Below are 27,502 nucleotides of genomic sequence, written 5' to 3'. Positions count from 1 at the left end.
TTAGTCTTCGTTGCGGGGTAATGAATCACATCTGGCAATAAAAGTGTCTGCAAAGTGATTGAAGCAGGTGTCTGTCGGGTAAGGAAAGCAAAGATACGCTGCGCGAGCCTCCAGACGTCAGACGACGGACCACACGAGAATCGATGAGCGTCTGTGTCATCTACACCCCAGTGAACACAAAGGGGTGTGTCAACGAGGCGAATGCGAAATTGGTTGACCTGTTTGCTATTCATGATGATATACCAGGATGTCATGGAAGTTAGTCAGTAGGCCCCTTGTGTGGAGTGTAAATGGCCACTGAGCACCATTTCATCCAGGGAGCCCTCAAAAAGTGGCGTTACCTCGTCAGGAAAGAAGGAGTGTCGTTCACGACGTCGACTGGAGCCGGATGGCGCATATATATTGAGGATGCGTACGCCGAACAGCATGAGGTCCATACCTCTAGCATTAGGAAGGTACAGTACATCTTCAACAGGGAGTCCAGTGTGGAGGAGGATGGCGAGTCCATTACCGTTCTCAGAAGCATGGGAGATGTGTGCCGTGTAGCCAGTGTGGACGTAGAAATCAGCGATGATCATTTCTTTGAGGAGGGCAATGTCGACATCAGAAGGATAAACGGTCTCTCGCAACATTGCCAGTTTATGCGGAACCTGAATGATGGCAGCCAGATTCATCATTGCGATGCGGTACTGTTGTGGACATGCTCCTGCTATTGGCACAGAGTGTCTGGCAGACATGTCCGGCTGGCGTGAAAAATCCGGTGTAGCCACTGTGGCCGCAATCGGTGGAAGATGGGTCAGGCACCACTATGGGGCACTGCCTGACAGGTGAGCCACCATCTTGATCTGCTCCATCGTCGACATATTCAGCCCAGGAGATCGAAACAGGTGGCAGGCGAATGTCACACTCATCAAGGGCCAGGTGCGATGATGCTGTCGTAACGGGAGCCATGGAACTTTCCCCCATGGAATCTATCGTAGTCAGTAAGGATTGCAGGCAGTGAAAGGATGCTCCTCAGGTGGGACATCAGTGCTGTCAGGGCGCTCGAAGGAAGATCACTATCTGATATCCAGACCACTGCCTGTGATGCCGCCTGAACAAGTGTGTCGTCGGAGGGCGTTCGACATCTCTTCTTCTGTTTTCGGAGCGACACTGCCTTTAGAGGTGCTGTTCTGTGTCAGAATGTGGACGGTCAGTGTCCGAGGTCACGCCCATCTAAGGAAAATCAGAGGTAGGCGGCGCACTCACACCGGTGTCCATCGCAGCAGGCGGGTTGGTCATCAAAGTCTGGAGAGTTGATGATCTTGTAGCCGTCGGAGGAAATGGTGCCGATAGGGCCTCGGCCGCACCGTCATTCCCAGTGGCGAATGCTGGCGGGAGAACAGCCGCTTCCTGAAATGACGCATAGGGGTTGTGCACTAACATGGCCCTCTTGTCCAAATCTGGCACACATCCGCGGCTAGCCACCATACATAACGATGACTTGCACGCCACGTATCAGCAGATAGAATGGTACATGTTTGGACAGTTCGATCTTGATCTGATGGACACCATTCAACACGTGGTATGAAGTGAACGTCTGCCATTTTTCCGCGATGTGGCCCACAACATCGTCTTATGGTCGGAAGGATTCGACGACTACGTCTTGTGGCACTTCGAAAGGGAACTCAAAGACCTGAATTGTTCGAAGATCGAAACCAGCGTGGTCTACCGTCACCTCCCCAATATGCCCATCAGAATGCTTAAACTTGAGTCCGTCTGCATGTTGTCGAACTATGGCATCAAATGCTTCACGCGTTGTCATTATAGCGAAGACGATACTGCCAGTGATAGAAAAGTGAATACCTTCCTGTGTGTTCAGACATAGCTCTTCGTGAATGCATTGTTCGATTTCATAAGCGCGTGGTCGAGCATGTTCGGCGTGGAATGTTAATTTAAGTGTCGCTCAATGGTAACACTACTCGATGAGGTGCATTAGTAATGGACTGTACACAACACGAATACCGCAGCGGCGGAAGTAAACAACTCCGGTGCGCTATATGGCGCGCGGAGCCGGTCCGCATGAGACCGCAGCCAAAAGCCGACTGACCATTTGGCTTTCTGTGCACAATTCTCGGCCAGACCCAAACTTCCGTATGTTGTCAACCACGCGTCTACGACCTGTACTCGTACATTCATTATGTATATTCCCATACACGCCATACGTTATACTTGAAAGTCGCTTGCCCGGTATCTGAAGATAAATACGATGTTGCAGCGTCTGTGCTATTCTGATTACGATGCAAAGTTCCCAGCCACTGTGGCGACCACAGCCGTTACGAAATACAGCAAATGAATTCGCAATTGCGAATAAGGACTACCATCAGCTGTAGAATGGATTGACGACGATGAAAATTTGTGGCAGACCGGGACACGAACCCAAAAACTCCCCTCCCCCCCCTTATCGCGAGCGGTTGCCTTACCGAAGGAACTTTGGATCGTAATCGGAATAATACATGCACTGGAATATCGTATTATGCGTATAGACAGTTTATCGATCCTGGGAATCAAGCGACGACTTATGCCCGTTAGCGGCACTGATAATGGTAAGATATTGATCCCCAGCATTACATTCAAGTATGTTTTAACTTTCAGTTTAAAGTCGGATAACACATGACAGAAACATTTTTTTCTGAGAGAAAACAACAAATTAACAATTTTCTGACTTTTTCTTTACTTTTACTGTGAAACTTGCTTTCAGTCAAATTTCATGATACTAGGTCAACGGAAAGTACTCTATAGGTTTTAATGAGCGATTTTGCTAGTATCAAAATAGACATAAATGGCCCTTTTGACTGCAATGACTTAAAAAATACATTTGTACACCGCCATGGGACCTTAGACCTTAGTATGTGGCATAAATTTCAACTTGATGCGTCTACCAGTTTCTGAGAAAAGAGGGTTTCAAAATTTTTCCTGAGAATTTGCTTTATTTACTAGCGATTCACCAAGAACATTAACACATTTAATCACATTGTTTGAGCGTGGAAGTAGTTTCCAGTGGGTAACTGATGAAAACAAATTTCTTTCAACAAATGGAAACTTTATTCCTAAAAGCACCCCCTTTTATTTTTTTATTTTGAGCTTTCGGGCTGAGAACCTTGCCGCTCCCTCTTGACACGGCCTTAGTCACGACCGTTCACAACAACCTCTGAAAGAGGTGCAAATCTGAAACACACCAGATTACTTTAAACTACAAATTTTAACAACTCACACAAGCACATAAACTATGCACCCGATAGAAGGGATGGAAATGGTATATTAAAAGATTAACTTGACACAGAAGGTACAACTTGATGTTTTTTTTTTTTAAAAAAAAAAGGTCTTGCAGTGGAAGGGTGGCAACTTCATATACAAAAATGACCATTTAAATAAAAACCCATGTAATGCAGTCTTACATAAAATATACAAAGTTGGCCAAACATGCTCTACATTACACATATACCGCCTCTCAAGATGATAGGCAAGATAAAAACATATTTTAGGAATTCGACCATTACACTTCAAGCAATAAATTCGTTAACACCGAATCCGATAAACATGACAGAGGCAGCTATTAACATACAGCAGACCGACAGACAAACAGACACTAATTGCCTAACAAATGCGGTCGAGAGCCAGACGAGCAAGCTGGAGACGAGAGACTGACCAAGAAAACAAGTAGAATTTAAGAAGTAAATGAAACAACACATGACGAATCACTTAACTTCTGGCGAAGACCTGGCGCAACACCCCCAAAACGCTCTCCCGAACCGTCCGCTGCCAGCCGCTTCAACGGACGCAGGAAGGCGCGCCGATCTCCCGTATCACGGCGTCGCAGCTCGCCCCGGCCAGACCGATGTCGTTGGGTTGGCTCCTGTTGTTCTCTTGTCGGCCGCGAAGCCACTACCCCTGGCTATACGGCGCGGCCCACTGGACTGATGTGGCGACCTCACATGCGCCGACGCTCAAGACGGACACGTCATCTTGTGTCTCAGTGCGCGATCGACCAACCGATCGATCGATCCAACGGCCAATGACCATTGTCTGAACAAACTCGAGCAGGCTGGCGGCCTAACACATACTAGCACTCCGGACGACAGACAGACACTGCCGCACACTGACCCGGCTGACCAACTGACCCCTGGCGAGCTTATAGCGCCCCTTAAATGCACGTGAACAGTCAACCTTTCCTCTTTTCCACCAGAGGGAGACACCAAAGGTGCGATTGCCACAGCGGCGCCATCTCCACAAACGGAGGGCGACTGCTTCACACAACGCGGTGCGGCGCGCTCTTCAAAACAGCAATTTTTACCACGACTCAAGGGTTTTTAAGAGTCGGACTGGTGGACAACAAAGTGATCCTCTAAGGGTTCTGTTTTTACCGACTGATGTACGGAACCGTAATGATAATGGTTGAACTGTATCCGCATTTAAAGCACGTTCTCAAACTGTTCCCTTAGGAAGTTGCCGCTGTTGGAGACAATGGAGAACTCATCACAATTCCGTCGGCCATTTCGCAAAATTTAGCTTCATACAAATGCATTTGAAATACTGTATTTCCCTGAACCGCGATTACTTACAGTTATGCTCAGAAGAGTACTCAGCACTGATGTGAACAAATTATTGTTATTGTTATTATATTAAGAGACTTTTACATATTATTATTATTGTCAAAGGCATTTTTGGCACTTTGAAAGTAGAGATGACGGCAAGTTGGATTTTTTTAGGTTTGGTGTGGAGAGACTATAACACACTGTGGCCCCCCCAGCAGAAACAAACCCCCGGATCAGTGTACCTGCCACTGGCCGTGCTACAAAGCAGTGTGGCGTGTGCGCGCAGGTGTTCCTGCAGCCGGTGACGGAGGTTCCGCAGGCGGGCACGGGCCTGCTGCTGCCGCCCAGCGACGACCACGTGATGCGCGTCCGGCTGTCCGTCTCGTTCACAGAGAGCAGCCTGCAGGTTGCCTCGCTGGACGTGCCGCAGCGCAGCTGCCTCTTCCCGGACGAGCAGCCGCTGCAGCTCACCAACTCCTACTCGCAGACCTCCTGCCTCACCGACTGCCGGCTCTCCTACATCATCTCCAAGTGCAACTGCTCGCCCTACTTCTTCAACCACATTCAGAGTAAGCTTTCCCAGAAAATTCACGTGAAGCACGCACTTTCCAAAGTTGACAAACTACAGTTTCCAGACAGATCAATCAGACTAAACAGAATAATTGAAAATTAAATAATTTCAAAAGAAATTTTTTCGGAAGGGCCTTCATAGAATGTAAAATCTTCGTTCATCGATGGAAGCAGTTGCTAGTGCTTGAAGCAGTCGCTAGTGACACGGTGATAGCAATTCGTGTGCATGGCTTCTCCTCCTCCAGAAAGACGCATCAAGACATGCTGCATGTGAGTTTAAATTCCGACGTGTCTTCCTGGAGGAGGAGCAGAATTTGTGTTTACCTTCGGATATGTTTTCTGGACAATGAGAGGAATTAGTCGTGCTGCATTTGTGTTTACATTCGAATGTGTTTTCCTGAGCGGGCCTGAGTGGCCGAGCGGTTCTAGGCGCTACAGTCTGGATCCGCGCGACCGCTACGGTCGCAGGTTCGAATCCTGCCTCGAGCATGGATGTGTGTGGTGTCCTTAGGTTGGTTACGTTTAAGTAGTTCTAAGTTCTAGGGGACTGATGACCTCAGCAGTTGTCCCATAGTGCTCAGAGCCATTTGAATTTTGTTTTCCTGAAGAAATTACGCAACTAGTTGTACTGCTTACAGCTCGTCTTACTGCATGTGTATTGTCTAGAGGAGGAAACCGACTAGTTGTGATCCACTGGCCGGCCGGTGTGGCTGTGCAGTTCTAGGTGCTTCAGTCTGGAACCGCGTGACCGCTACGGTCGCAGGTTCAAATCCTGCCTCGGGCATGGATGTGTATGATGTCCTTAGGTTAGTTAGGTTTAAGTAGTTCTAAGTCCTAGGGGACTGTTGACCACAGATTTTAAGTCCCATAGTGCTCAGAGCCATTTGAACCATTCTTTATGGGATGCATTGGTGTTTACGCTTGAACGTGTTTACTAAAAGGAGGAAACGTCAGGCACATGAATTTCTATCACAGTGTCCCTACGACTGTTCATGTTCGACATACACTGATTTAATTTTGCTGAAGTACGCTGCTGATGGACTAAGTTTTAAGAAGATGACACAGTTACAGAGTTAGTGGTCACAAAATTAGCACTATTATACCGATGCGTTTTTCCTTCTTACCTTTGTACAATTTTGTCACTGCTAACATTACTTTGCATCTAGGAAGTTTGTAAATGATTTCCACTAACGGAGATTATAATGTTTAGATATTTTTGATGGTGGAAGCATGTACCAATGCTTAATCATTGACGCGTTTGCGTTGTGTAAGAATCCAGCCGCATACATTTCTTGCTCCGCTTTGTCGATGATTAATTTTTCACAATTAGTAATATTTATTGATACGTAGGTGAAGATCAATAAGCACAACAGATTAAGATTCCACTATTGATTTATTAACTCCTTTGTCGATTGTTGTTATCGAATATCAATAATAAAATCAAACCACGAGATCCTAATAAGACTTCTCTTTCATAATTCCGTCTTGTACGACATTCACAATGCATTCCAGTTAATGTTAAATATTCTTGTCACACGCCGCTGACCGCATATTAAGATGTCACATTTATGACGGCGCTTAACGACTGTTCTAAACGACTCCCTCTTAACGACTCTGCCAAATGGTTCTGTACTAGCTTGTGTCCAAAAACAAGCAATTGCAGAACTTATTGTTTGGCTAAGAGAGGGTAAACTACGCGGGCGTCACAACTCACAGATGTTACATTTATTCTCATATAGACCGAAATGTAAAAACGATGACCTTGTATACCCGGGACTCTCAAATTTTCATTCTTGGATTCCTCATGCGAATGAAAACTCCTAAGTAAGAAATCCAAAACAAGGTCCTGACCGAGAACAACCAAATCGTCCAAGAAGGGTTATTTAATTGCAATAAACATCCATTAGTCATTAACTTTCTGGCTTGCCTGTAACTAACGTAAGTTCAGCCAGTGTAATGGCATAGAATAAATATGTATATAGGGTTAGGGAGTAAAGAAAGGCCACAAAAATATAAAATATATGCAGACGAACAAATATAATGAGGTGCGGTTTTCGCCAAATAATAGCGGACAATATGGCGAATGTCCTGATATTTACAAGTAATTTTTCTCGTTTATAGTCGCCGAAGTGCGACAGCGACTCTTTTTTTCTACCGCAACTATATTGTTTTTCTGTGGCACTTGAAAGCTTCTAAGAGAACTTCAACCACGTAACATGTAGCCTATGTCACATGATAAAGTAGTATCACGATAACAGCGCCGCAAACCACTGTCCCACTACAGGAGAAGAGATTCCACAAATGTCTGCCCTACTATATGCAGTGTAAACAAGCACGTAAACGGGTACGGTTTTTCTGTTTACCTGTGCGCCTGAAGCCCATCAGTCTGTGTTCTGATGTTTTAGCAATCAGATAACGTGCTCGTAAATCTGTTGAGACGCTCGCAATGTATGCAACACTTAAAAAAGTGGATATCGTCAGTGGCGTATGTCGCGAATCCATTAGCGCAACTGTACGGTTGTGTGCTGTAGAGTATTCATATCGTGCAATGCACTCACGATCTGTCTTCGCAAACATTGTAAAAAAAGTGCCAGAAACTGGAAGAGTGGAGAATAAAGTACGCCAGTGAAAGAAGGAGCAACAGATGAAAGAAATACAACTAACATCTTAGCATCAGTAACACACAATGCAAATCTCACTAAGAGGGGCCTCGGAAGCACTAGTAGATCAGCAAAACAGGTGTTCTGCAATCAATACAGTCCATCACATTTCATCCTCTTCATATTTCGTGACAATGACTTTCAAAACTTGGTTACAGTTCTCTGAATGTTATCTGCAACAAGAGCAAAGTGATTCATTTAAGAAAGAAGCAACATTTACAAACCATGGTCCAGTCAATCTTCGTAATACGCATCAATCGTCAGTTGAAAATCCACGCTGACTCAAAGAAGCGGATAAAAACAACGCTCTTGGTCTATCAACGTTTGGTGTGTGTCTTTGAAGGCCCACATCATTGATCCCTGATTTATTTATGGGAATCTAAATGCACTCCGGTATCTCGAGTTCGTAAAGTATGCTGCTGCCGCAGTTATTGGACCTACACGACATACGCCAGTGTGATACCAACAGAATGAATGACGCTCCCATTCCGTACATGTGATGACAAACCCTCTTAAGACGACATTTGTGGAGCATTGGAGTGGTGGTTAAGGAAACGCAAAATGGTCTACGCTCTCACGAATCTTAACACTTCTGTGCAGTTATCTGTGGCGAAAATTAGAACGAGAGCTCTCATAGAAAACAGCAACGACTCCCGAAGGCTTGAAATGGTCTCTAACATGGGCCTTGGCTGCCGTTAACTCCATGTGAAATTCAAAGTGCAGTACTGTTTCCCCACAATCATTTTATAGCGATAGCAATGCTCAAGGTCAACATTTTGAGCACTAGCACGGACGTGATGCTAAACGCACAAATCGTACCCGAGTTACAGGGCAAATATTTGTGAAACCTCTTCTGACCACGAGACAGTAATTTGCGGCACTGTTATCTTGATACTGTTACATCAAGACACTACATGTTATAGAATGAAGGCTTTCACGACCGGATGACATAGCTGCCGGTAAACCTTTCGGGATGTAAAATCGTGGTCCAAGAAACTTTTCTGTTGCTGAGCGCCTTTGAGGATGTCCAACGCAGTCCTGGAGAAACGTCAGCAATAGAATAGTTTCTTGGACCACTACCTCAGATACCGAAAGATTTACCAGCAGCTACTACATGTTATGTCACTCTTAAGTTCTCTTAAACCTTATTTCAGATGCCACAGAAAGAAGTATATAGTAGCATCATAAAAAGCAAACTTGGCGACGCAACTTGGGGACTATAAATCATAAAAATTAGCCTTGTTGTCCGCTATAACTAGACGAAAACCCCACGTCGATATATTTATTTCTTACAGATATGTTTGTGGTGACCTGTCTTAGCTGCCTCACATGAGCGTAGAGGAAAAAAGAGGAATTTGAACTGTAGCCGCAACAAACCAATCAAGAAGGAAAGCACTTGTAAAGATACTAATATGTAGACAAAGAACACTTCCTCATTAACACAGTGTACGACTTCAATGTAGGCAACTCAGGCCTTCCTACACTTCAGTGGTATGCAGGCAGTGTTGTGGGAATCAATAAAGGAAATGGAAGTTGCAGTTGATTATAGATTTTCTATCACTAGACAAAAATAATAAAGATCCGGAGTGTAAGGAAACAAGACTAATCACTGTTCCCTACCCTCTTCAGTGCTTATAGTGACGATGTCGTACACAAATGGTTGATTGCATTAAATGACACATTAAGAAATGATATTTTTAATGTCATGAAAACGCTATTTCCTGATGATCAGCTTGCAATAGGAGAATCTGAAAAATATGTTCAAATTGCGGCTGGTAATTTGAATCAGATTGCCACAAGATACGGAATAAAGATGTCGACAGCTAAAAGAAAGTGGCGGATTTGAGCCCATGATAGCGAAAATTGTTATATATGGACACGTAATGAAGAAGTAAGAGAGTTTAGATGTTTAGAGCGAAGTTTTAAATTTCACAAATCAGATGATGTAGAGCTAAAATTAGCCAGATTCTGACACTTCTGTGGTGCCATACAACATACATTAAAACGTAATCTACAGAAAAAAACGTTAATTGAACTTTACACAGTAATCGCGTTGCCTGGCTGCTGTATAGCAGCGAATGTTGGACCTTAGCGCCTGATAGGCATGCAGGAACAAGCACTTGTGGTTTGACACTACCTTCCTCACTCGATGCCATCTACACAGAGGCCGCAGCACTCATGCGCTGGTTGGCAGCAAAAGGCAGGGTGCCAGGAGTAGTAGGGTACTGGGGCTCTGTGGACAGTTTTGAAATGAAATTGATATGCAAATAAATTAAATTGATCAATCAACACCCCATCCCACCTCCAGATAATGTCATGTGTTTTCCTCATTATGTAAGTGAGTCCCCACCCCTTCCCCTCCCCACCCCTCAAACTCCCCCACAACATTTGGTAAGAATTTCGAATTTTGGAGCAATTCCGAAATTTGGAGCGAATTTTGGAATTTTGGCGGGAATTTCTTGGCTGCACTAACGTCCCACACCACCCCCTACCCAGGAATTGGCGGAAAATTAAAAATGGTGGTGCCCTTTCTGCGATTCGAATGCTGGTCCTTCTGGATGGAAAGCCTAAGTACACCCCCCCAACACATGGAAACTTTCCAGATGCAGGACAGGAAGGTTAGGTTAGTGTATTATATTTATTTTGTTTGGGAAACTGAAGGGTGAAGATCTCTCGTAATTAAGTAATTAATCATAAAGATCGGTCCTAATTACACAACTATATCCGCAGCACACCACACGGAGAGCCTAAAATCGCAATACAGATCAAAAATTGACGATGCCATACAACTGGTATTACTCTGCTGAGAAAAAGTTTTTCAATACCACTCGAAACTAGAGGCAGACGTACTCAGACTCTACCCTTCGTCTACAAGCTGGCTAGAAAAATGAAGGAGCGAAAGGTACCATCTTTATTTTTGGTGGGAATTGTGTTCAACTGACGAGATGCTGGTGTTGGACAGAGTTGAGTTTAATAAGTGTATTACCTGTAAGCACACAGCTGAGGAATGTGTATGCCGCTGTTTGACGTCAGAGTTTGCTACGGACATCTCCTGCAGCACTGCTCGACAATCGACCTGGAACCCAGGCGCTCGAAATTCAGGAAGGCCAATACATGCTACCGTAACTGATGGAAAATGTTTCACTGTTCTAAATACGCAACCAAATTGTAAAAAAAAACAGCACTCATAAACAATGGGTCATAATGCCACACATACACTGGGGACTGAGAAAAATCATCGTAATAGCGCAACTATTGCAAGAACCGACCCCTGAAGACTGCATCTGGAGAGAGGGGCGGCAGTTGCGGCTGTGTCCTCCTCGATGGGCTGTCACAAAGTTACCAACTTAGAGACATTCTAACCTTCCCCCCGTACCAACCGTCATCTCTCCCTCTTCTCACCTTAGGTAGTGATAGACGCATGTTCAATCTTGTCATTGACGGTCCACAAAGAGATCCTTCTGGTGGCATTGATATTCTGTCTCCTGTCTGCGGAAATCAGTCACATATAGACAAAGGACAAGATTAGGACGCTGCATGCAACCTGTTAAACGTATTTCTTGGAAAGTCTGGACCGCTGGAATAACAACGAAATTCTGGAGAACTCTCGAGATTACTTCTTCAAACGTCCGCTGCTTGGAGAACAGGCCACAGAAACTGCCTATCTGGGAACAGAACCTTTGGCCAACTGCACTCGGAGCAGCCTCCCGCCAATCTGGTTGCGGAGTCTTCCGTACAGTGCGTTACCGATCAGCATGTGGCTGGGTGGTCAGTACAATCGGTGCCAAGAAAAGCTACATATACACAACAGACTATGACGCCAGCATCTTTCATAACAAAAGCGAGATAAATGAAAGTTGTGCTGACCACGCGTTGTTTGTTTAAAAGGGCAGCTGTGACGTCCTATGGAACATGCCCCCACGCCTCCAGTGGTTCTGCCCAGAAGTGGACGCCATTATGAGGGACAAAAAACTTCACCGTAACAGTTGTATTTAACATCAACGAACCAGAATTGCAACGAAATTAAAGGTCCTATCGCCACGAAATAAGTCCGAGTCCACTTTCTTTTAATTTTATGAGCAAAAGCTGGTATAGTTTTCATGTTCAACTGCAGGATACAATTCGAATCTCTCTCTCTCTCTCTCTCTCTCTCTCTCTCTCTCTCTCTCTCTCCCGCCCCTCTGTGCACCTTCCGTTATATTGCAAACTGCAGAGTTTGGGCTACACACCCCCTATACATGTCCACCATGCACAAAATCGAAATAAAAACTTCCGCTATTTTGCTGCGAAAACTACTGACTACTGATCACTGCAGAATGTTCTCATAATTTCGAAACCGTCACTGGAGTAAATAAAAATCCAGAATCTAAACTCTGAAGAAAAAACATCTGAGTTAAGCAATTTCATTCAGCTTGATAGATAACTTACACGACCTTTGAGCATTCCTCACATTCAAATCAGTGTCTGTAAATAAACTGTCATGCATGTATGTATTACAAACATTTCAGACACAAGAAATAACATTAAAGAATACAGCCTTTCACACCATTTGCTCACTTGTCGGAAAAAACACAATCATTTTACATTTGACGACAACAAGCTATAATTCAAGACGATATTGCTGTTCTGTACACTATGGCATGTAGTACTTTACCAATGTGATACTATATGACATTGGCGATAATGAAACAAATCGTGAAAGCCTGTCTTCTAACAGAATCTCCTATAAGACACCATCACGTCTCTCTCTTCCAATACACTGAAAAAAATACAGTCTACATTTTTACTTTTGACCTTTTTGCTCCCTAACACCCCTCCACCAACATGCCGGTAACATTTGTGTCTCCCAGTAGGCAATGATTCGTAATAGCAGCAGATTCTTTCACTCTAGTTTTGTAAGCAATTTGATCATCACAGCATGTTTCAAACAATCTACTCACACATCGGGAAAAACGCTTCTAAGTTCTACAGTGAGCTATAATTCAAGTGGTGTCTACTTCATAATTAGATGTAATGCAGTATGAAATAACACTGGACTTGTGGTAACATCTATTTTTAAACACCCAATCATGATGATGATAATAAAATGAGTCTTCAATTCACGAGAGTAGATGCGGCCGATTTCTATTAGTTTCATGAGCATAAATCAGTATAGCTTTGAGAGAACTATCTGAATCCAACTTTAACCAGCCATACCACTCATTGTAATAGAACCTCCTATAAGGTTTACCTCATCTCTATCTTGCGGTATATCGAAAAACAAATACTGTCTGTGTGTTGACATTGAGCATATGATGTATACACATATTGCTCCATTGGAGCACGTGGCCAGCGGTCGAAGTCGTTCACACAGACCTGTGTAGAGGTTGGCTGACTGTATAGAAGGAAGGTCATGTCTAACAGATTATCAATCGCAAGGGATGGTTCCTGTGTTGTTTTTTCATAAGCAGATTAATACATTGTTTTTCAGCTGTAACACATATCAGCAGTGAATGACTACAGCTTTGTACACCTCCAAACACTTAGTTTTTCTACCATAACTTTGAGGTTTGTGTCAGATGCTAAACGGACATCAACACATTTCGATCCCTTAGCTCTCACACGAAGATGAACATCACATGGTGTAAACTATGCTGCTCACACAACACAAAGGGTGGTAGAAATAAAGCACAGAGGTGATGCTTCCCATTGAAAAAAATGTGGAAGATATCGAAACATGTTGAGACAGGATGAATTTGCGACACTGCAGGACATTTGCAAATATCTATCTCAAGATGAATCTCACCTTCCAACAGTGACGGGGTAGCAGGTGTCTTAGTGTTCTGTTCTGCAGAGCATTGTTTCCACACTTTGCAGTCATGCACCTGATTACTTTCCAGTGTCGACAATCGGCAGAAAGTGCTGTTCACAACACACTTTATGTACTAGAAATAAAAAGATTTACTGTTGTCTTACTGATTGAAGAAATATGTGGATGGCGTCACAGCATACGGAAATAGGATGAGTATGCAGAACTGAGGAGCGCTTCCAAACGACTGTCTGACGGTGACGACTACATTTAGTCCCATGCTCCACAGTGACAAGTAGCAGATATCCAGTGTTCTTCAAGGCTCTCTTCATCTCAACTAAGTGATGTCAGTCAATCATTATGTGGTAATCAACAGCGTAATATTGGATGGATGGGATGGGAAAGACGCCGTCGATATGGGACAATGTTCTGTAATATACACTGCAGTTGATAGCGTGATTAATTGTAGTATGAGGGATACACTCATGTCATCAAATTGAGAGAAATTGCTTAATATAGATGTTTTTTCTTCGGAGTTTAAACTCTCAGGTTTTCATTACTTCAATGATGATTTCGAAATTACGAGGACGTTCTGTCATGACTGGTAGTTTTTGCAGCAAAATATTGCAAGTTTTTTTTCGATTTGACGCAGGGTGTAGCGTTTGGTCATCTGTATCAGCACGGTGCTGTAGTTTTTTTCACTTGGATGGAAGTCACTACATAATGGGAGGGGGGGGGGAGGGAGGGAGGAAGAAAGTTGCGAATTGTATCCTCGATTTGAACATAAAACTATACCGATTTTTGTTCATAAAACTAAAAGAATGTCTACTGCGCGTAATTTCGTGGAGAGAGGAATTTTAATGTCGTCGCGATTGTGTTTTGCTTTTTAATAGATTCTCGCGTATTGGAGATGTGCGGAGTTAAATACAAGTGTTACGCTGAAGGTTTCTCACCCTCAGAACAGTTTGCGCTTCCAGGCGGAAGCACTGAAAGTGTGGGGTCATGTTCCATAAGATGTCACAGCTGCCCTTTTAAACAAACTACCCACAGAGAGGATAGGTGTCATCTACCTCGCTTTTGTCTGAGGGACGACAGGGTTGCAGTCTATTGTGTACGTGTAGCTGTTGTCTGCAACAATAGCACTAACTGTCCGGCCACATACTCATCGGTAACACGCTGTACTGAAGACTCCGCCACCAGATCGGCGGGAGTCTGCTCCAACTGAAGTTGGCTGAAGACTCTCCTCCGAGACTGTGCTGGCGGACTGTGTTAAGCACGGGCGGTGGCAGGTGCCTATTATTCAAGCAGCAGACATTTGAAGAACTGATCTGGAGAGTTTTCCGGACTTTCATTGTTGTTCCAGGGAGTCCAGTCTTTCCGAGAAATACATTTAACGGGTTGCAATGAGGCGTCCTAATCCTGTCTTTTGTCTATATGTGACTGATTTCCGTAGACAGTATATCAATGTCCCCATAAGGATCTCTTTGTGAGCCATCAGTGACGAAATAGAACAGACCTCTATCCCTACCTATGGTGAGGAGACGGAGGGATGAGAGGTGGTAAGGGTGGAGAGTAAGACTGCCTCTAAGTTTGTTAGCTTTTGACTGTCCATAGAGGAAAACACAGCTGCAACTGTCGCCCCTCTCTCCTGATGCCTTCTTCTGGGGTCGCTTCTTGCAGTAGTTTTTCCCAATCACTAGTACATGTTTTGCACCAGTACCTGTCTGCATCACAATACACAGGGTTAAAGAGAATACTGGAGACATAGTAAGTACGAGCAAGTCGTAATAGAGATGTGAGACAAGAGTGAAGCTTACCACGCACACTTTTTAATTTTTGTGCTGCCTTCTGCCAGACAATTAATTGTCAATTTCAGAGTATTCATGTAGAAGTAGATGTAGATTGGAAAGACCAAGATTATCCAAGATATTAAAGTAGCATCAGGTGACCGGATAAACAGACGTAGTTCGCTGACGGCCACTTAATTCTAGAAGAGAGTGAGGATGATCTGCACAGGGCAGTATATCGCCTAAAGCAAATACGCAGGTACTATAAATTTAAAATTATGAATTTAAAAGAATAAGACCCTGTACGTTCGAAAACTAAATGGTCGTACGGTCCTATTTTAGAACACGTTCCACGTTGTAACTTCTCTCCTACCAACTTGAAAATCACATACAGAGTGAATAAAATGCATATAAGGTGTAGTGTCATGCAATACACAGAACGCTAGGGAACAAAGTGCGAAAAGAAACAAAAATATCATTATATAAAGTAATGTCTGCACACGTTTTAGCAAACGGTCCAGAGACGTCGTAATTACCAAGGGAAGGCGACAAGCGTATACTGGCTACCGAAATGAAATTTATGAGACACATAAAAGGTTGCATTCGCAGGTTGCAATAAAAAATGAAATCATCAGAGCTGAGTGATGGCTTTATTCAATTAACAAATTAATACAACAAAAGAGAGTGAAATGGTTAGAACATATCGATAGGATGTCAAGAGGAAGACCAACAAAACAAGGATTGAACTACAAACAGCACGGAAAACGAGATGCCGAAGGAACATGGAAGAGATGGCTAGGTTTGGATCGGAACAGGTGAACGGCCTACCCTTTCGAATGAACAAAAAGAAGACTTGTTTGCAGAGCCTGTACCCTATATTGTTGAGGGATCGAGCGAGATGGGACAGTCAACAGCACACAGCACTACCATTTAGGAGGTGTAAACCTTAAGAACATAGAAACAAATTTTCCGTGATTTTCCTAAATCACTTGCATAGGACATGGGATGTTTCTTTCTCATCCTTGCCCAATAAATCTTTGTCTGCAGATGATCAAGCCTTCAGTGAGCTGTTGAATCCTAATCTGCCATGAGCATCCATGGTGACGGAGATTCACTCAAGTAACAAATAAGTCGTTTGGATTTCTTTGTCAACCTCTCTATATTACGCCTCATCATCCACAAAATGTCTTCTACGAATGGCATCCTTTAATGGCCCAAAGAATTGGAAGTCCGAGGGGGCTAGGTCAGAGCTGTAGGGTGGATGGAATAACACTGTCCAGTCCTCTTTTGCAATGTGTTCAGCAGTCCTCAGACTTGTGTGGGACTGAGCATTATCCTGTTGCAGCAAAACATCTGCTGGGTTGATGTGCCGTCGAAGACGCCTGAAGCTCGTCTTTTGTAAATGTGTTGACGTATGCTTCTGAATTAATGGTACTGCCTCTTGGCATCGTATCAATGAATCACACCTACACAGTCCCAGAACACGATGATCATGATCTTAACCGCGGAAACAGTTGCGTTGAATTTTTCCTTGTGTGGTGAGTGGAAATGGCGTCATTCCATCGACTGGCATTTTGTTTCGGGCTCAAAATGGTGAACCCAGGTTTCGTCACCTGTTACAATCCGCGACAAGAAGGTCTCACCCTCAGCTTCAAAACGTTGCAACAAATTCAGACAAATGTTTTTTTTTCTGTGCGGGATCTATCTTGTTCACAGTTTTGAACATCCAAGAGTGCGGATAACTGCAGCCGCACTTCCTTGGCTGATTGACAGATGCAGCTCAAATTTTCGATCCTTAATGCCTCTGTCCTTGCGAATGACAACATAAGCTCGCTGCAACATGTCAGGTGTGACAGCCGTGGATGGTCTCCCGTCAGCTGCAAATCGTGGAGCTCCGCCGAACGGCCTTAGACGATCATACCCTCCGTGTGACTATACTTCGTCGACAGCAGATGCTCCATAGACTTTGCACAAGAATTTGTGAATATTCCCCACAGTTTCTTTCTCTGTAGTGATAAATGCAATAACGGCACGTTGTTTGTAACGTACATCACCTACAGACGCCATTTTGAAACTGTCCTGCAGCTACGCTATGTGTCGGAAGTGACGGAAACTTGGCGCGCTCACGCAGGAGACATCAAATATTACATACGTAACGTTTCGCATTCATAACATTGTTTTCGGCTGAGTAAAAAATACGGTGCATTACTTCCTGGGCAACCCTTGTAAAATTACTTGAAAATGAACTAGTGTCGAAACTGACCAATTGCACAACGAGTAAAGCATATAATCTTACAGCCAACCACCGGCCTTTCCTTTGTAACTGTAACTAACATTCGTTTAACTTCAGATTCAACATATACAGGGTGTTACAAAAAGGTACGGCCAAACTTTCAGGACACATTCCTCTCACACAAAGAAAGAAAATGTGTTATGTGGACATGTTAGAGCTCATTTTATTACTTCTCTTCAAATCACATTAATCATGGAATGGAAACACACAGCAACAGAACGTACCAGCGTGATTTCAAACACTTTGTTACAGGAAATGTTCGAAATGTCCTCCGTTAGCGAGGATACATGCATCCACCCTCCGTCGCATGGAATCCCTGATGCGCTGATGCAGCCCTGGAGAATGGCGTATTGTATCACAGCCGTGCACAACACGAGCACGAAGAGTCTCTACATTTGGTACCGGGGTTGCGTAGACAAAAGCTTTCAAATGCCTCCGTAAATGAAAGTCAAGAGGGTTGAGGTCAGGAGAGCGTGGAGGCCACGGAATTGGTCCGCCTCTACCAATCCATCGGTCACCGAATCTGTTGTTGAGAAGCGTACGAACACTTTGACTGAAATGTGCAGGAGCTCCATTGTGCATCAACCACATGTTGTGTCGTACTTGTAAAGGCACATGTTCTAGCAGCACAGGTAGAGTATCCCGTATGAAATCATGACGGTGAATCGAGGAAGTACAGTACATACTGACGAAACTAAAATGAGCTCTAACATGGAAATTAAGCGTTTCCAGACACATGTCCACATAACATCTTTTCTTTATTTGTGTGTGAGGAATGTTTCCAGAAAGTTTGGCCGTACCTTTTTGTAACACCCTGTATAAGGACTACGTCTGCCAACTGCTCAAAAGAAAACAAAATCTGATCGTTATTCGGCGTGTTACAACAAAGAATCTTTGTGCACTTCACTTATCACTACAAAATTGTAACAACCGTACTACGCAGTCAAATGTCTGCCTCACATTGCTATAAACCATAAAGTCGCAAGAAGATTACATTCGTTCGTGTCTGTATATTGTTCTCGTTTCGAGGTGAATAAATTGCATGACATTTTATTTGGCTATTTACATGTTCCTGACTTGTGAGTTGCCTATCTGTTTCTTTCACTGACTTTTAATTTTGCTAACGAAACTACCCAAAATAAAAGTGACATACCTTTCTCAACTTTGTTTCAGAATACCGCGTCTGTAAGCTGACCGAACTGAAATGTATTGCATACATTGACTGTAAGTATCTATTTATTATTTTTTTTAACTGCAATGATACAAAGGTTAGAAAACCTTCCATACGAAAGGATATAATTGAGTTCTCTCTTTCCTGTAGCATAAGTTAAGATTAAACATAATTGCTAGTGTTAAAGTAAGAGAAAGATTTCCTCCATTTGTGTTAATATCACTAAAGTTTTCAGTGACATCGTTTCCGCTGTGCTGAACTTGTAGTTTCTTACTGTTACTCTCTATACTCATCAGTTCAAAATCACATATCTGCTCGACAACTGATATTAACACAATTTCGGTACTCTGACTGTGCCCTAGGGAAAACTGATAACCTCAGGTGGACCAGGAGATTTTCAGAGGGAACAGTGTACGTAGCATAAGAGGGACAGTCACTTAAATTCTAAAGCAGTGTTGAGTATTTCATCAATATTCAGTGCAAGTTCAAATGGTTCAAATGGCTCTGAGCACTATGGGACTCAACATCTGTGGTCATCAGTCCCCTAGAACTTAGAACTACTTAAACCTAACTAACCTAAGGTCATCACACACATCCATGCCCGAGGCAGGATTCGAACCTGCGACCGTAGAGGTCACGCGGTTCCAGACTGAAGCGCCTAGAACCGCACGGCCACACCGGCCGGCTCAGTGCAAGTAAATACAATAACGAGGTGAATAATACTCAGTCTCAAGTGAAAACTGCGACATTTACATTGAGTCAGTAGTTCAATAAGACAAAATGAACCATATATATAGGAGGAAATACGATTAAATCCAGAAGAGGAAACGTAGGATCAGGTTCGTCTCCTTGACATACGATGCGCATTAAAGGATTAAAAACATTAATGAGTGCAAAATTTATGTAATGTAGCGTACAGACTTATGTAGGCATAATAGTGTGAGCCTGAGCAGTGTACTGCGGCAGCAATGACAGCGGGTGAGTGCAGGATCTTGTCATGTATTATTGCAAGAACGTCGATACAATGTTACCAGGTAGGTTAGTTTTCTGAAAGAGAGGACTCTCCATAACTGCACAAACTAGTCCAGCAAGTGAAGACGGATTTTCACGTTTATAATGGCAGTGGTGTTGTAGGATACACGACGTAGTGGCGCAAATGCACAACAAGCGTCACCGGCTGGAGGCTAAACAGAGCAATACCTCAATGCTCTAACTCTGTCCCGGACAGAGCCATGGCGCTGCATGCCATCCCAGATCTACTTCAGCAACTTGGCTGATTCTCGCCCAGGGCCAGCAGATCGCTCTCCGTACAATCCATCCACCTACTGCCGTCACAGGACGAGCGCCTCATAGTGGGCATTCCCCGCTGTTATGCAGCTGAGGCCCTGGCTGGGGCCGTCGCACATACGGCATGGTCGAATATAGGAAGCGTAGAAGCCGCATGGCCGGCTTACATAACAATGCCACCAGCACACAGCACAATTCAGCTGGTCACTAATCCAGAGTTCTACACAGCGCAGAAGTTTCAATAAAGAACTCGTCATATTTGCAGCTGCCTAGCTCTGGAGTTTCCTAGGCTTCCTTCTCCCCCCCCCCTCTGGTCCCCCTGTCCCGTCCACCACCCACTACCCACTAGCACCATCCTGGCTGACAGCTACCCCACACAGCTGAAGTGACAAAAGTAATGTGAGAGCGATATGCACACATATAGATGGCGGTAGTATCACAAAACAAACTATGAAACTGTCATTTTTACTCAGGTGCTTCATGTGAAAAGGTTTCCGAAGTGATTATTGCCACACGAAGGGAAGTAATAGACTTTGAACGCTGAATGATAGTTGGAGCTAGACGCAGGAGACACACCATTTCGGAAATAGTTGGGGAATTCAATATTCCGAGATCCACAGTGTCAAGAGTGTGCTGAGATCACAAATTTCAGGCTTTACCTCTCACCATGGACAACGCAGTGGTCTACGGCCTTCACTTAACGAACGAGAGCAACGGCATTTGCGTAGAATTGTCAGTGTTAACATACAAGCAACACTGTGTGAAATAACCGCAGGAATCAACGTGGAACATACGACGAAAGTGTCCATTAGGACAGAGCGACGAAATTTGGTGTCAGTGGCCTATGGCAACAGATGACCGACGCGAGAGCCTTTGCTAACAGCACGTCATCGGTTGCAGCGCCTCTCCTGCGGCGTACTGCTCCTTGCACGGGGGTACTGTTCTAACCTAGGAGTTTGTTAGCTATTGAGAGCTCCAATGTTAGGCGGGTCATGGAGCCCCTCAGGAACGTAGCGTCTAGGGCGGGGAAGAAGTCCAACGTTCACTCGGGGTGCTTGCTGGAGGCATTGCCCGGGATGTGGAAGAGGCTCTTGCGGCGACTATCGAGCGGGCGGGGTGCAGCCAGCTGCAGACTGTTGCACATGTTGGCACCAGCCATGCCAAACGTCGGGGTTCCGAGGAAATCCTTGGGTACTTTCGACGCTGGCTAAATTGGCGAAGGCGGCCTCCATCTCTCGAGGAGTGGAAGTCAAGCTGACGATTTGCAGCATCGTACACAGGGTGGACCGGGGTCCTCTGGTTTGGAGTCAAGTGGAGAATCTAAACCAGAGGCTACGTCGACTCTGTGACGAAAATTGTTGTACATTCCTCGACGTACGCTATGGGATGGAAGGTTGTAGGACGCCCCCCGATAGATCAGGGGTGCACCACACACAGGAAGCAGCTACATGGGTAGCACAGTACTTGTGGCGTGCACATGGTTTTTTTTTAGATTAGGTTTCTCCCCGCGGGAAACAAACCGTTGGCCTGAAAAATTACGTTCGTGACACTGATCTGAGTGTGCCAACTGTAAAAATTGTTAGTTCTCCTAAACAGGATATTCCGAAGGATTTAAATATGCTAAATCTCATGTTAGTAGATTGTCGAAGTGTCTGCAGCAAGATCCCCGAGTTACTCTCCGAAATAAACAGTAGTAATGCCAATATTGTATTAAGTACCGAAACCTGGTTGAAACCAGACATAAACAGCAGTGAAATTTGGAACTCGCATTGGACAATGTTTAGGAAGGACAGGACTGTTGCTATGGGAGGTGGAGTGTTAATTGCAGTTAAAAGCTGTTTAAACGCAATTGAGATCGATACTAGGCCGGGCTGTGAAATAGTCTGGATAAAGCTGTCAATCAGACAATGAGTGACCAATGTATTAGGATGTTGTTATAGACCACCAACATCCACAACAAAAGGCGTAGAACGTTTCAGGGAAATCCTTGAGTACATAGGAAATAAATATCCAAATTATCCATCAGTTATAGGTGGAGACTTCAATGTGGCGTCCATTGACTGGAAACTTACACGTTTATCACAGGGGGCAGAAGCAAAGACTCTTGTGAAATTACTCTAGGAGAGCTCTCAATTGATTAGAAAATCGACTCGAGATGGGAACGTATTAGATGCTTCTATGTCGGTGGAAGCTGAAAAAAAAGCGTAGAGCTTTCTTGTTTGAGGAAGCAAATAAAAGTGTCATTAATAAATGTCTTCATCAACTCCAAGCATTCACCGCGGGATATTGAGCATCTTTCGCCGGAATTTAAAGGTATTGTCCACCACGTCATAGAGAAATATGTGCCTAGCAAAAATGTATGGGAGGGAAAGGATCCACCTGGGTTCAACAAACATAGTAGGAAGTTGCTGAGCAGCAGAGAATTTTGCACAGTCGTGTTAAAAGTAGTCACTGCCCCACTGACAAACAGAAATTATGGGAAATGAAAGCAGCTGTTGAAAGGTCAATATGAGAGATTCTTTTAACGCATTTGAAAGCAACGTTTTTTCTGTAGATTCTAAAAAATACCCAAAAAATTATGGTCGTACGTAAAATCTATGAAAGCTACAAATAATTCAATACTTGCTCTTGCTGGCAGTATGGGTAATGTAACGAATGATGATAAGCAGAAGGCAGAAATTCTAAACCTAGCTTTCAAAAACTCGTTTACGGTAGAGGACTGCAGCACCATTCTCCATTTCAGTTATCGAACAAAGGCAAGGATGACTTACATAGTGTTTAGTGTATCTGGTATTGTAAAACAGCTAAGATATTTTGGCGCCAGGAAGACATCTGGCCCAGACTGTGTCCCCGTAAGATTATATGTTGACTATGCTACAAATATAGCATCATTCTCATCCATCATCTATCAGAGATCATTGGAACAGAGGAAAGTTCCACGGGACTGGAAGAAGGCCTAGGTCATAGCAATCTATAAAAAGGGTAGAAAATCGGATGCAGATAATTACCGGCCAATTTCACTGACATCGATTTATTGTAGAATCATGGAACATATTTTGTGTTCAGACATTAATGACCTTTCTACACTTTGAGTAGCTCATCCGCAGAAACCAGCACGATTTTAGGAAACAGCGGTCATGGGAGACACAGCTGGCCTTCTTTGTGCATGATATAAAACAGGCTCTAGATACCGGCTCCCAGGCTGATGACTTCCTCGACTTTCGAATTCCGCACTGCCGCTTGCTCTAAAAAGTGCGGCTTACGGTCCATCCGATGACATGCGGTTGGACAGAAAGTTTTCTAACAGACAGAGAACAGTATGTCGTCCTGAATGGGGAGACATCAACAGAAACAAGCGTAACATCAGGTGTGCCCCAGGGCAGCGTAATAGGTCCGCTGTTTTTTACGATTTACATAAACGATCTCGTTGATGGTACTGACAGAAGCATGATTCGCGAGTGGAGCAGAGAGAGAGAAAGAGAGAGAGAGAGAGAGAGAGAGAGAGAGAGAGAGAGAGAGAGATGGGGGGGGGATATGACTTTGGCGCGAATAGTACCCTCCGCCACACACCGATTGATGGCTAGCGGAGTATATATGTAGATGTAGATGTAGAACCCGTTGTGTGTGTCATCGGTATGGAATGCAGTGTATAAAGTCTAGATGGCCCATGATATCACGTAAAGACTACTTTGTGATGTGTTTTTGAAGTTATAATTTCTTTATTTTGAAATGTGTATAATGGAGAGTAAGGGAGTCGCTATGGCAGAGTCGCAGATAGCGCAGCTGACAGCGGATAACAACAGTTACATTGGCAGTTGACAGTTGTGGACGAATAGTTAGCATAACTTCAAGTACCTCAATATGAAGTGCATCCACCTGTTGCTGGATTACAGAATGCAGCAAACTTTGAGCAGTTGGAGAAGGAAATTTTGCAGAGATAAAAAAAATGAAAAGTGGGAGCTATTTTTGGGAGTAGTTGAGCACCACTGTGAAGTTTCATGAGGAAATTGGAAGATTTTGTGGACATGATAAGGAAAGTTAATATAAACACGTACAAACTGTGAGAGCGACGCAGCAAACGCAATTTTGTTGACAGAAGCTGAACAAAGGGCTCTCGATGCTTTTCTGAAGCTGCCATCAGGGGTGTCAAAAACTGTGCATGTAGGTGCACTAACGGATCTACATGCTGGTCTTAGGTTGGCTATGGAATATGAAGACACTGACTTATCAGTAGGGGTAGAAGGTAGACATGGGGTATTTTCTGCTGTTAGAATTTGAGAACTTATTTTTGCTACTGGGTCCATTGCCAGCTATGCCCATGCCTCAGCACGGGATACCAGTAGGGAACGAAGCACCAGTGTGTCAGAAACCATAACGTATACCTAGTTATTTATAGCTGGTCATGGAAGATTTTAATAACCAGCAGTTAGATGACAGGATCGTAGAAGAGTTTAGTAATCCGTGGGGTGCAGGAATCGTGGTCATAAGGAAAACAATACAGGTTCTGCTGTGATTACAATGACCTGAACAGAAAGATCGTAACAGGTGCTACCCCACCCCAAAAATTACTGAGACCATCGATAACTTCGGTCAATGTCACTACTTTTCGATTGTGAATTTAAAGAGTGGTTATTGTCAACTGGAAATTGCCTCCAAAGGCCAGCCGCAGGCAGCATTTTCATTACCATGGGGGCAATAACAGGTCAGCGCCATTAGGATTGAAAAAGGGAGTGCAACGTTTCAGAACTTATTTAGTGGTGCGTTGAGAGGTTTGAAACCATGTCAGCGCCTAGATTAGCTAGACAATATCATCGAATTCTCAAAAGACACGGAGCAGCACAGACAATGTCTGAAGAAAGTGTTTAAGAGACTGAGGGCAACATATCTGTCGTTGAGCACAGAGAAGTGTCATTTTGTATTAGAAAAGGTAGGGTATTTAGGCCATGTGAGTAGTAGAGACAGAGTAAAGACAAACTCGAAGCTACTGCAAGCTGTACAAGAGTTCCCATTGCTTAAATCGATTAAGAAACTGCAATGCTTCTGTGAGTCTCAAATTACAGTAGAAAAAGTCGTGAAAGGGTTTGCTGACATAGCACAACCACTCACATAGTTCGTAAGGAAGGGTGTGAAATTCATATGGCCAGACGAGGGTCGGGGTTAAATTGAAGAATTAGAAGGAGTTTTGAGATCAGCCCAGTTCTAGTATTTCCGGAGTTCCTGAAAGAGTTTGTTCTTTCATGCAATGCATCTAATCATGCTTTTGGATGTGTTTTAAGCTAGGAGATTAACGGTGAAGAGTGTCCTGTAGCCTAGACGTTGAGACAGCTGAATGTGTTGGCGAAGACCGATTCAACGATTGAGAAAAGATGCTGAACCTTAGTTATGGTGTCACGTATTTATCAGAGCAGAACCACGCTGCTTTGAAGTGTTTATTGGGATTGAAGGATCCACTTACGTGCCTGGCAAGACGTCCTCTAGGGCCCAACGAATTCTAATAGAAATCAATACGCAAGCCAGGCGAAAAGCATGGAATGTGGGTGCATTTAAGGAGAGAGGTAGTAGTATTGAAAGTTCTGAGTCATAGTCTTGTGGAGCGGCAGGCAGCGGAGAACAGTGACACTGACAGTAAACACTAAAGAACGCAATCGTCCGCCCCCGGTAGCTGAGTGGCCAGCGCCACAGAATGTCAATCCTAAGGGCCCGGGTTCAAATTCAAATGGTTCAAATGGCTCTGAGCACTATGTGTCTTAACATCTGAGGTCATCAGTCCCCTAGAACTTAGAACTACTTAAACCTAACTAACCTAAGGACATCACACACATCCACGCCCGAGGCAGGATTCGAACCTGCGACCGTAGCGGTCGCGCGGTTCCAGACTGAAGCGCCTAGAACCGCTCGGACACCAGCGGCCGGCTGGCCCGGGTTCGATTCCCGGCTGGGTCGGAGATTTTCTCCGCTCAGAGACTGGGTGTTGTGTTGTCCTAATCATCATCATTTCATTCCCATCGACGCGCAAGTCGCCGAAGTGGCGTCAGGTCGAAAGACTTGCACCCGGCGAACTGTCTACCCGACGGGAGGCCCCGGTCACACGGCGACAGGACGCAATCACAGCTGAGCAAATGTGGCACACTGCTGTGAAAGCAAACACGGCTAGCGCTCTATGTACTTTAACAGTACCAGTGAAATTTAAGGAGAAGTACATGATTATCGTGTTATCTGATCATTCACAACAGAACAACAAATTGGAGAACGGCTCAGAAATACTGGTAGACAGGAAACAAATCAGATGTTGAGCAATAAATGAGGAATTGAATACAGTGTGCGCAGTGAGCAGAGTTGTAAACGTCTGCCACTTCAGAGGCTACCAGAAGCATAAAAACTATTTGAAATGCTTGGAATTGATGTATTACGACTGCTCATTCATCGACCAGCATGAAACAGATTCGTATTGACAATAATAGATCACTTTTCACGATACGTGGAAACAGTTGCTATGCCTAACCGGCAAGCAGCGTCAGGTGCACATGCAGTGGTTAACGACCAGATTCAATCTGGAGTGCCAGGTAAGATAATTACAGAACATGGTACGAATTTGGTATCAGATCAAATGAAGGAGCTGTGTTGGTTGTTACATGTGAAGAAATGAATAACTAGTCCTCTTCACTTGCAGCCCAGTGCTAGAACAGAATGAGAACATAGAACACTAATTGGGAAATTGTTAAGTTACTATGTGTGCAACTGGTATATCTAGGGTACGCCATGTCACCATATAATTGAGAAATACGCACTAATACTTGATTTTCCCTATATGAGCTGGTTTATGGTCATACAATGTCGTGATCATTCTATCTGATAAACGCAAGGAAGGTAAAGATGGGGAGCCAGTCTGTCATTTTGCGTAAACCGCACGAGAAGTATGGAAGAAAGGCGAATATGAAATAGGCTTGCTAGTGGCAGCAGCCTTCTGCACAGAAAGGGAGGGAGGTATTTGTCACTGTCCTCAGTTTGTGATAGCTAGGGGGCAAGAAGGGAAGGCAGACAAATATTGCAGTTTTCGCCTGAACAGAATTTCTCACGGCTGCAGAAAGCACAGACAATGCTACCGCCTAGTTCAGCCTGTTTATGGAACCCAGCAACATAGCGTAACCAGAAATGGAAATTTGCCCAGCACAATCGTATATTCTAACCTGGTAACAGGAAGACAGGCACAGTTGAAGCAGTACGCTATCCGTAAGTACCCAGTGAAGTGCGGTGCTCTTGGAAGGCTCGTGCAGGTGAAGATCCGTGGTTTCTTAATTTCCTGGGAAGATGGTAGCAGGCATGAAATAATGAGAGAGGAAGTGTTACAACATCGTCAAATGGACAAGGTCAC

The 27,502-nt window shown here is 44.1% G+C and overlaps 1 protein-coding gene across 1 annotated transcript in view; it reads left to right on the top strand.

The window, feature by feature from the left end:
- LOC126188495 (sodium channel protein Nach-like) overlaps positions 1-27,502 on the top strand; it is a 122,701-nt gene that overhangs the window by 63,843 nt on the left and 31,356 nt on the right. Inside the window, exons 5-6 of the mRNA XM_049930099.1 lie at positions 4,861-5,143; positions 18,846-18,896. Coding sequence (XP_049786056.1) covers positions 4,861-5,143; positions 18,846-18,896 — 334 coding nt within the window. The remainder of the gene's footprint in view (positions 1-4,860; positions 5,144-18,845; positions 18,897-27,502) is intronic.

This window comes from Schistocerca cancellata, chromosome 5 (genome assembly GCF_023864275.1).
Source record: "Schistocerca cancellata isolate TAMUIC-IGC-003103 chromosome 5, iqSchCanc2.1, whole genome shotgun sequence".
In the NCBI taxonomy this organism is placed as follows: domain Eukaryota; kingdom Metazoa; phylum Arthropoda; class Insecta; order Orthoptera; family Acrididae; genus Schistocerca; species Schistocerca cancellata.
Note: the sequence above shows the minus strand (reverse complement) of the source record. Positions and strands in the feature narration are given on the sequence as shown.